The 11,567-nt window shown below is 38.0% G+C and overlaps 1 protein-coding gene across 1 annotated transcript; it reads right to left on the bottom strand.

Moving 5' to 3' along the window:
* Positions 1 to 2,453: 2,453 nt before the first annotated feature.
* Positions 2,454 to 9,834, bottom strand: LOC122329410 (protein shisa-2). Its single transcript, XM_043225617.1, has 2 exons — positions 8,819 to 9,834; positions 2,454 to 4,007 (listed from the first exon to the last, which is right to left on the bottom strand). The coding sequence occupies exons 1-2, from the start codon at positions 9,120 to 9,122 to the stop codon at positions 3,427 to 3,429; spliced, it is 885 nt and encodes a 294-aa protein (XP_043081552.1). The 5' UTR covers positions 9,123 to 9,834; the 3' UTR covers positions 2,454 to 3,426.
* Positions 9,835 to 11,567: the final 1,733 nt, after the last annotated feature.

Here is an 11,567-nt window from a genome sequence, read left to right as displayed (position 1 = left end):
GGATGAAAGAGTCTGGTGTGCATGAACTTGACTGGCCTGCACAGAGTCCTGACCTCAACCCAGTAGAACACCTTTGGGATGAATTAGAGCAGAGACTGAGCGCCAATCCTTCTCGTCCAACATCAGTGTGTGACCCACAAACGCGCTTCTGGAAGAATGGTCAAAAATTCCCATAAACACACTCCTAAAACTTGTGGACAGCCTTCCCAGAAGAGCTGAAGCTGTTTTAGCTGTTGGTCCACCCAACGTCATATAGAACCCTATGGATTAGGAATGGGATGTCACTTAAGTTCATATGCGAGTCAAGGCAGGTGAGCGAATACTTTTGGCAATATCGTGTATATTGTGAGGGAAAACTTTATTTTTAGTTTTGTTCAATGTGATTAAATCATGTTTTAATAATCGTAAAAAAAAAAAAGTATACATATTTTTAAAAGGAACAATTTCCACTAAATTGATTTCCGTTGTTGTAGAACAACCTGTTAACATTTCTCTTTTACATGTTAACAGCTTGTAAATGTCTTTTGAACTGGCAGCACTTCATCTTTCAACAACATGAAGAATATGACCATTTGTATTAATCTCAATGTTGACAGGTGCCATAATTTTCTGTCATTCTTCATTTACTGGTTTATTGGAATCTCCCTCAGAGAGACAAGAAAAATTACTTTTATTTATTAGAGTACTTTAAAAGTGTACTCTTTATTATATTTGAAGTTTTTGGAAGAAAATGAATACTTTTACTCGGATTCATTGCATTAATCATGAGTGACAGTAAAGATATTTCTATATTTACAAGAGACTTATTTCGACAGTTTTTTGATCATTTAGTTCTGAAAAATGTATCCGTTTAAAAAATGTTTCATATCGATAAATATGCTTTTTGATTAGCAAATCAGCATATTAGAATGATTTCCGAAGGAACACGGGACACGGAGTAATCACAGCAATAAAATGTAAATGTGATTATACTTCACAGTACTGTTTTTATTGTATTTTTTATCACATAAATGCAGTCTCTGCATGACTTTCAAAATCTTACCAACCCCAAACGAAACAGTAGCGTGTATAAATATAATTTATAGCTGTTCAATCATGACGTCAACTCAGGCTAATTCAGCTTGGTTTCCAGTATCTAGTTCATATATTTAAAAGTAATATGAACATGTGCATAGAGCTTTATGACTAAATGTCTGTCTGTATATGCAAACACTTAGCATGGAAACTATGCAAAGATTTATGCACGCAGCCCTTGGTCTCAGTTTCGTCATGAGTGTTGAGAGTGATGAAAGTCTTGCACTTAAAGTCTGTGTGTAACAGGAGCACTCGGGTTTAATTTAGACGAGGCAGTGGCGCAAACGGTCCCTGCATGTCTTCATTTGAGAGCGCCACACATACCGCTGACAGCAGCACTCAGCATCTCTTACAAACAACCCAGTGACACTTCACAGTCTCTAAAAATATTTATTATAATTATCATATTTCATATGTAAAAGACAAGTAGCACCCTGCTCTCAAGAGAGAGAGGCACATTCAAACTCAAATACACATTCAGTTTTACAAACGCACACATATCAATCTGATGTGAATGTGAAGTTGCTCAAAGACACTTTTCCTGTAGGGGTATCTCAAACGTTATTTATAGTTCACCAAAATAGAAAAATGCTGTTATCATTTATTTATGTTAGGCCAAACAATAGAACACAAAAGGTGACATTCGAAAAAAAACAATTTATGTATTGTATAATTTATTCTATATTATAGTTTTTTTTTTTTTTAACTAGTTTTGGTTTTTAGCAGTTGCGTTCTGCTTTTGTTTTAGCTTCAATTTATTTGTATTTCACTTTAGTACTTCAACTTAAACTGTAGTCCGTTTAAAAAGCAACAGGTTTTTCTTTTAACATATAATTTATTTTATATCATTTTTGGTTAACTTTTAGCAATTTTTGCTGTAATAAAAATGGCAAAAGCAAATAGATTTTAGTTTGTTAAAAATTTCTATATAAAAATTATTTTTCATAGTTTATTTGTTAGTATAAAACTAACAGCATTGACTGTCATCAGATGAAAAAAGACATTTTTTAAAATATTATTAAAACTATTTATCTCTAAGTTATTTCCCTTTTTATTTTGTACGTTTTCCTTTTAAATCACATTTTAGTAATTTTGTTTTGTGTGCTTTTGTCTTTTTTTTTTTTTTTTTTTTTGTCAACTTTTTTTTTTTCTTTTACTATAAAAATTAGCTTTCGCCATTTTTAAAAATTTTTCGCAGAGTTAAAAATATCTATTAAACTTTCATTTCAGTTTTGGTTAGTTTTTACTTGCCTACGATGCAAAAAAAACCCAGACATTTTTGAAATGTCTTCTTTTGCGTTCCTAAAAGTTTGAAATAACATTTTGGAGAGACTTTTTTTCGACTTCCAGCTCTAAAAACCCAAATAAGTCAGACTGGCGATTTTTTATTTTTTATTTATTTTTTTTGGTGATTTCAAAATGGCAGAGTTTAATTTCATTGTGATGTTTACGATCTAATTGCTGGAGTTTTAAAAGTTCAGAAAGGTGATGGCCTTCTTCTGGAGTAGCCTGGGACTTTTCTTTCCTCGCTAAACTGCCGCCTTTGAGTGCGCTGAAAGAAACCCACTCCAAATGAAATGCCCTGGAACTCCTCGAGTGTACCTTATGCTAACAGTGGGGAAGAAAAGTGGCACACATACACGGTCCTTTCACAAGGCAGAGACTTAGTGAAGGGGAACAGTTGGCAGACAGTTTTTACTGCGTAATTGACTCTGGTGCTTTCAGAAGACCGCTGATCTCAGCTACACACACCTTCGCACATCGCTTTCCCAAACACAGGCCTATATTTTTGTATATTTTCTATACACTTCCTTGGCAATGCGAAAATGACTTGTGAGTGTGTGTGTATGCGAAATGTAAGTGTGTGTGTCTACTGTATGTGCGTGTGTTGCAGTGGGCAAGAGGGTGGAGCGTCACAGTCTGTGTCCTGTGTTCACTTCATTAGATTTTAAGCATCCAACAGGGAGCCAGGACTGTTTTTCACATTACAGCACCTGTGATTCCCATTACACACAACATATAGCTCACTACACACACACACACACACATTGCATCTCATAAACCAACACGCCTATTCAGTCACGCACAGTACGCACATGCACGGTTATACAACACAAATATACATTGCATATATACACACGCGCTTCATTTACAACAGCACATTTCAAGGCACGTTACACACTCATCCAGTCATTTTTTTTAATCACTGTGTCCTTTATATCACAGAAAACAATGTTGTGTTTGATAGAGCACCGGTTTGAGAGTCTCATTTGTGAGGTTGCAAGCCATGACTCTCACTTTTGTGCCCTGAACGGATTTTTGTGCGATTTCCTATGATGGTCCCATTGGGCTTCACATGGTGACCGGAGGGTATTTCTGATCCCCGGTCACACTAGGCACACTAGCAATGCTGGTCGGCGGAGGGTAAGGAGACTGCAATGGGCGGTAGCCCGCTTGAGTGGGATCTAGGAAGGCGGGAGCCGGAGAAACGGGGTGGGCGAATCCTATGTACTGAGGATGTAGAAACTGGCCTTGGTGAGGAAGGATTTGAGTGGCTTGCTGGCAGTTTAGCACTGAGAAGTTGGTAGGCATGTTCACATAGACGCTGGCGTCCGGCGGGAGGCAGCACGAGGCCTGGGCGCGGAGCAGAGGGGCAGGTATGGGCCGGGGGGCGGCCGGGGGAGCTGAAGAGCTGGAGGAGGTGGCCGTGCTCGACTGGCGGGAGGACGAGCCTCGGGACGTACCTGTGCTGGCCATCATGGGAATGGTCTCGAGGACGCGGGCGCTGCTGGACCCTCCTCCTGAGCCGCCTCCTGATGAAGGCTCCTGTTTGGGACGGAGACAGCGGCAACAGCACACGGCAACAACGGAGCCCACCAGCACGAAGGCAACGAAGACCGAGCCGACGATCAGGAAGGGCACGTAGATGGGTACTGCGGAGCAAAAGAAGCAAAATTATGTATTTCTAAATATATGTAAATTTAAGTTGAAATAAAAGAACTTAATTTGCTTAACTGTAAATATGGTATTTGAAGTAGAGTATGTGCCATAAATGTTTTTATTGGAATATTTCTACCGGTTTTTTGAGTAGACTAAAGGCTGGAATACACTACATGGCTTTTAAAATCTGAACAGGTTTTTAAAACCCTAGGCATCATACCGACTCTGTAAATAGTGACAAAGGAAAACTGGGCATCGTAAGCTACATGACTGAGGATCATACACTACCAGGCTTTAAAGGTGTTCCGATCACGACAAACTCAAGCTGTGGCTAGGAAATGCACGACTAATAAAAACCAAATCGGCTGGAAATATGAAACATGTTTGATAACCTCTGACTGGATGGAATTAGAGTCTGTGACTATTATACATTACCTGATTTTCTGTGGAATCTGTCAGCTTTAAACTGCAGCTCTGACTTTCCTAATCTAGTGTTTAGACTTTAAAATCGGGGCAAAAATTGTGTATTCGAGGCTTAAAATATGTTGATTATAACTCTAACATGTTTTCAACACAAAGGCCAAAATAATTTTTAAGGGTGAAGGGCATCCCGTATAAGAGGCGAAGGGAGTGACTAATAAGAATAAATAAATAAATAATGCAAATAAATATTCTGTTTCAATCTAAGCTTGCTTACATACCGTCTTAAATCATATTTCTGTCTTGTCTCTAATGAAAAATATTGTGTATAACATTAATACAAAGACAAATTAAATTAGCCTTTTCTACATTCTGGTTTTGTATGTGAAGTCGAAATCAACCCCAACCGTGCTTTAAAATGATTTCCTTCGCTAACGGACTAAAGTTTCCTAGCTGATTCAACAACTGGACATATGTTAGTTAACTATCAGTAAACCACATAGTAAACTATATGTACGTTGTCATATTGACAAGTTAGTAAACAGGCAGATAGCCCGCAGAACTGGACTTCAGAACTCATAATTGCCAGTCTACATCTACAAAAAAGTCAAAATTGGAAAAACTGAAAAAGAAAAGAGAATTCTGGCTTAATTTCTCAGAGTTACCAGTTTATATCTAACAACTTTGAGGAAAAAAAAGTAAGAATTGTGAGATAAAAAATGATCAATTATCTTTTTTTCCGTGGCAGGCCATAGCTGCATCCATTATATAAGTGGTTGTTTACTGGAACAGGTTTAAAAGAACAAACTCAAATGTGCATCGGCTTCCTGCTTCAGTGTAAACATTTTGGATTTTTTTCCCGTTTTATCATCCATTAGGTGACAACCAGATCACTTAAAAAAAATTATCCACAAGCAAGCCTTTAGACTTGAGGTCTCATTCATAAAGTACAGTTCAGTAGCTTGTTTTTAAAAAGTGACGCTTGTAATAATACCTTCATGATGTATTTAGGTCATCCTGCAGCATTCACTGCCACTGATACCAGGGCATGTAATGGTATAGTGTGTATCAGGCCTCCTTAACGTAGAAAACAGAAAAAAGTGCTGGATGGCAGCATACTGGGGAGTTTTGTTTGTATATAGCCCTTGAGCAATGTTTTTCCTTCTTTTCACGACGCACACATCCGTTTCAAATTCCAGGACGCATCTGAAGCGATTGTACCTCCACTGCCATAAGGAAGACCAGGATATCAGTGTGCCGGAGCTCAATGTAACTTTTACACCTCTAAAAATAACAATAAGCAAGTTTGAAGCCTAAAGCATTTCTGGACCTTGTTGATGTGTCACAGTATGCCATGCGTGTGTATCTTTAAATCTGAGAAGAGCACTCGCATGTTTCTACCCCGCTCACAGACGGGTAACCTGCTGGCTCATGTGAGATGAAGGGATTTGAGAGAGAAGCAAAAAATGAAAGACGAGATGTTCCAACAGTGACTTGTCCCCAGGGGTCCGGGGCCCCTCATTAACACTTATTAAGACAGGTTTGATCTGCTCTAATCTCCTGCAACCAGCACTGACCTTTCTGCCCTTGCTGCCTGAACGTGCGCATGCTTTTTCTCGACAGGTAACTCTGCATTTAAAGTGACCTTTACAGCTTAATTAGACATCTGATCGCCTGAGGAAAGATTTCAGCATTTACTTTGTTGCAGCTGGTCAGGATCTCTCAGCTTCATAATTGAGTTGAATCAAGTCATCTATAATAGCCGATGCAAATTGGCTTTTGATTTTATTGTAGGAGCAAAGCAGACTACTTAAAGAGCCATAACCTAAAAAAAACGCCGCCATTGTTTAACAATTTATTATAACGTTATCGAATCAAAAACACGATTCCTGTGCAAAAATGACAGGGGAGTCATTTTTACAGGAGCTCTTTTGGAAGTTATTACTAATGGAATTTTTCAGTAAATGACCTGAATTTTGGCAAGCTTTAAGTTTGCGTGCATGTTTTGAAAATCAGTGCTTTTTTGGCAGAAGACACACACCCTTTTTTTGAATCACCCTATTCACAATTACACACAAATGTGTGCGGAAAAACACTAGAGAATCTGTTGTACAGGTTATTTCCATAGATTTATTGTTCCTCGGAGATTGCCCTTGTTATAATTCAGAGTGTGCTAGTGGTAACAATAGGTGTCTTATGAGATGGATGGTGACCAACTCATGCCAGGAGCTTTCAATGGGTTCATAAAAACACGTAAAAAAATGTCTTTTCTCTTTCTATCATTTGGATTAATATGGAAGTTTTTTTTCTTGTAATTCCATGCTTCACAATTCACAAAGTCTTTTTCTGATTCTCACAATTCAAATATCACAAGATATAAAATCAGAATTGGTACGTAAACAACTGAGATGTTGAAAAAGACAGAATTGTGTGATAAAATATAAATAAAAATAAAATAAAAATAATATAATATAATAAAAATAATAATAAAATAAATAAAATAAAATAAAAAAACTTTGTGAACTATAAAGTCAGAATTGTCATATATAAACTGGAAAATGCAAGAAAAACGTAATTGTCAGATAAAAAGTCAAAGTTGCCTGTTTTTCATTTTATAGCACGGTATCTGCTCAAATTAACACATATATTAGAAATAAAGATAAAAGTAAAAACTATGTAAAAAAAAACTTGATTTATCTGTACTGTTATAGTCAAATCAAGAATGTTATTAGTTGATCTGAAGTTCACTGCCGATACAGGATCACAGCAAAGCCGTTCTTGTGTCCTTAAAAGGATTTGGGGCCCCTTAACATGAATTCACACCTGTTGCATTATTGTCCAAGTGGAGCCAAGTCTTCAACTGCAAGACAGGCTCTGTCAAATGCCCACATGCCCTAGCAGACCACCATTTCCTCTTGCTTTTCAGATATGCATCATTAGAGGAGCCTAAAAGCTCTCTATTCCTTAAAAAAATCAGGTTATAGGTAGTTTTTAGAACTCAAAATATACTTTTTTTTTTAGGTTTATAAGAATTCAGTTCATACTGTAGGCTGTAAAAAGTTAATGCGTTCAAATTTATATACATTCACCATTTACTATTTAAATTAAATTATGCAGAAAAGTCTTGTGTGCATCAGTAGCAAAGGTGTGACAACTTACTCTAGGCCTATACTGTGGTTTTATTCAACTGTTACCTTTTTAGGGCTTATAGCAGTGGAAATAGCTGGCACGTTAAAGTATGTGTTTATGCAGAATTTAAGAAAATAAACCTACTCCGAGGAACATTCACTGGAGCGAAAAAGTGTGACAACTAGCCCCAGTGTGTGCATTCGGTTCAGCTGAGAGAAAGTTCGTGGACTCCACGAGTTGAATCGAATTTTTTTTTTTAAAGTTGCACAAAGTCAGAGGAAACGATGCACCGGCGAGCTTATTTTATGAACGAGGCTGTCGGCACATCGCACCGGAGATCCGGTCAAGTCTGAATTTGATCCTCGTGGGGAACCGGACGACTCGTTACTGTGCTATTTATAACCGAGAGCGGTACAGTTTACCATTTGTGAGAGAGTGGACGGTTAGGTGCCAATTTGGATGCTAATTTAACTGCAGCTGTCAAAACCTGGATAAGCGACGGCATTTAACCCGTTTATTTTGGGGGTGGGAATCGTTAATTAAACGATTCCGGATCCGATTCCGGTTAATGATTCTTTTAGCAGGCCTACTTTTAAGGGGGAAAAAAATCATACTGCAAGTTATCATATAATTTCGGATATTAATAATACAATCAGAAATAAACATTTTTTAAAAACAATCCACGAATATATCATTTAAATAGAAATGGCATTTAAAGTCATTTTCGCTTTCCGCATTTATTTGCTTATTTCATAAAGCGCTAATTATTCCAACAAAATCCATAATGTGCATTTTAACTACACCCACAAAGTACCTGGTTCACCTCGAGTCGGAAATGACGAAATTATAACGACCTGCGCTTCAGAAGTGAGTCGGATTAGTACCGCTTCATTTGATTCAGGAGTGATTCGCTAAAAGAGCCTGTTCATAAGAATCATTCATTCAGAAATAATAAGAAGCGCTTCTCGCTTAGGTGGCCTTTTGAATATATAAGCACACAAACGCCATTACCTTACGCGTTTCTAACCTCATTTGGGCACGAAACTCAACCCAACTTTCTCATTTAGTGGGGCTTTTCCGCACAAAACGCCCCAGGCAGAAATTTAAGTGGGTCGATATACGTTACACACTGCTGTTGCTCTAAAACTGATTGAATTAAACCATTTAAACTTAGCTGATGTACAATCTGATTACGCGGCAACTGCCCGATTTGTTTCAGACAGAGGATGTTACTCTGCCAGAAAACAGCGCTTACCTGCCCCAGAAGTTTTGTCGTCCTTGTTCCCAGTGTTTGTGTCCTGCGTCTGCTTATCGTTATCACACGTGCCCTGGTCCAGGCGGGCTTCTGAGCTGGAGCAGCAGTATCTGAGCTCGCACTTCCCGCAGCAGATGATGGCCTCGGCGCCGTCGAAGCGCTCCGGGCACTGAAAGCCGTCTCTCCACGCGCCCTGGGCGTCGTGAAACCCGTGACAATACTCCCCGCTCGCCTTCACGTTAATGATGGTCAGAAGCGTCAGGACCACCGAGACGGCTATCGGGAACCCCGTGCATCCCCGCATCCTGTCACAAACCCGCGCGCCCTAAACGCCTCAGGATCTGGTCTGGACCTGTTACGTTAACGGCTCGGCGAATGAAACTATTAAAACGAGGAGACGCTGCAAAAAGGAACCAAACTAACAACTTTGGAAATGTCATTGGGCAGAGAAATTCCGAGGTTAATTCAATAGATCCAGCAGAACTGCTCCAGACAAGTATCCACTGTTTGCCGTCACAAGACTTCCAGTAGCTTTGTTTCGGATTGAAAGCAAAGACGCGCGTGAGAACGCATAAAAGCCATAAGGGACGGGGTTTTACGCTCATAAACCGTAAACTCAGAATATCCTATATTCCTGCGAGAAACCTCCAGCGAACTCTGCATCAATCCAACTCTGAGCGGATCTTCATGTCGCCGCTTCTCAAATGTCTTCCCTTGAGATACGAAGCAACCAACGCTGACTTCACTTGTAATCCATACTCTCGATTCCTCAATGTGTTCTCACGATTTTTTTTTTTTTCTACTAACCGGTCAAGGAAGTTTTTCCACATTAATCCGCATCGTGCGCCTTCAGTAAAAAGTTTTGGGAGGTCTGGCTCATTAATATTTAAAAGAGCACTCGACCGCAACGACTGATTTCCGAAGGGCGCAGGCAGCCAGCTGTCAATATCTCAAGCAGGACTGGTGCAAAGTGAGGATTTGGCATTGATAGACTGAGAGTGACCCGCTGACAATTTCTCCTTCATTCAGGGGGTAACTACCCGCCCGTCGAGCGGCGCATGCGCAGTGGCCCGCAGCTCCTGACTTCGCTTCTCCGCCAGTTGCACAATGCAAACAAGTGTCATTGTATGTTGACGGGGCCCCTGGGTGTTTCAGGAGCGGCTTCTGTGAGACGGGTGTTTAGTGGTGCCCGTGGGGATCTCCCTGAGCACAAAAGGGACGGAAACGCCGCATTGTAATGCGTTTAGCTCGCCGCTGGCTCACGTCGCAATTAGGACTTAGAGATCGCTTGTGTGAATAATAGGCCGCTACCGTCAGCAAACAGACAAAAAAGTTTTATTTCATCGATATGTTACAACATTAAAAATGTTAGGATAGTTCATATAAAATGAAAAACGTGTTACATTTAAACCGTAAAATAATTTCACAGGTTTAAAATGTATAGGCTATATCAACAGCAAGTAGACAGAAAAACACTTAACACATATTACACTTTTCATATATATATATATATATATATATATATATATATATATATATATATATATATATATATATATATATATATATATATATATATATATATATATATATATATATATATATATATATATATATATATATATATATATATATATATATGAATGTATGTTAATGTATGCAATGATGAACAGGTGACATGTAAGCTGTAAAATAAATGTAAAATCATGCGACTTAACTTTTCTAGAAGTATCGTATTTAATAATAGGAAATGTTACATGCTCTTCACTACAGTGATGTTTACAGTTAGCAAAACGATCAGTGTCGCGTTACGTATAATTAACTTTTTGTTTTGTACATTAGAAGAACTTTTTTTTTTTTCTTCAAGACAAATGTAGTCAAGGTCATGGAGTCTCGCAGAGCTTACTAGTCAAAGCAAGTGTTCCTCAATGTAAGGTTAACTCTAAGTAGACAGCGCACTCTAGTGGACATCAAGAATATTTTTAAATTAGATTAAATTCAACTTTATTGTCATTACACATGTACAAGTACAAGGTAACGAAATGCAGTTTAGGTCTAACCAGGAGTGCAATAAGCAGCAAGTGCAGGATATATATATATATATATATATATATATATATATATATATATATATATATATATATATATATATATATATATATATATATATATATATATTAAATTAAGGAATTATTTGGCTGGTTTAATTCAATTTAATTAAAATTACATTGTATGTCACGGATAATTCAATGGCAACAACACTACATTAAAAACATGATCTACTGAATCGTTTAAATCAAACGGCTGATTCAATTAGAAACGAAAGTGCCCGCGTCCCAATGTGCGTACTAGTCATCTTGAATATTATGTGATATTAGTAGTTTTGAATACTATTTAGGGAGGGTGTATAGTAGGCTATACATGTTGGGACGCAGGGACGTGAGTCTGAATGGACGTTTGAATCACTGAATCACTCGATTCTTTCAAAAACAGATTCATTCAAGGAACAGAACACCGTGTTGCTCTGCGCTTTTGTATAAAATTAATAGCACATTTTTGCTGATATTCAGAAAAATACATTGTGCAATGGATACAATATTTTTTCTTTCATTGCTGGAATAATAAGGGCATTGTAACTGCATGCTTTTGAGGTGTGTTTAAATAATATAGGCCTTTTTTTTTATCATTCTAATCAAGATAAAGTCATCCTTTTAAAGAACCCCAGAACTATTTTGCACGAAAAATGACG

The sequence above is a fragment of the Puntigrus tetrazona genome, chromosome 24 (assembly GCF_018831695.1).
Source record: "Puntigrus tetrazona isolate hp1 chromosome 24, ASM1883169v1, whole genome shotgun sequence".
Classification (NCBI taxonomy): Eukaryota; Metazoa; Chordata; class Actinopteri; order Cypriniformes; family Cyprinidae; genus Puntigrus; species Puntigrus tetrazona.
The sequence above is the reverse complement of the archived record's forward strand: the minus strand, read 5'-3'. Positions and strand labels throughout refer to the sequence as shown.

Coding starts and splice junctions, on each gene's coding strand:
- LOC122329410 (XM_043225617.1), bottom strand. CDS start 9,122: ATGCGGGGATGCACGGGGTTCCCGATAGCCGTCTCGGTGGTCCTGACG. Junction 4,008..8,818: donor CGACAAAACTTCTGGGGCAG/GTAAGCGCTGTT, acceptor TTTGCTCCGCAG/TACCCATCTACGTGCCCTTC.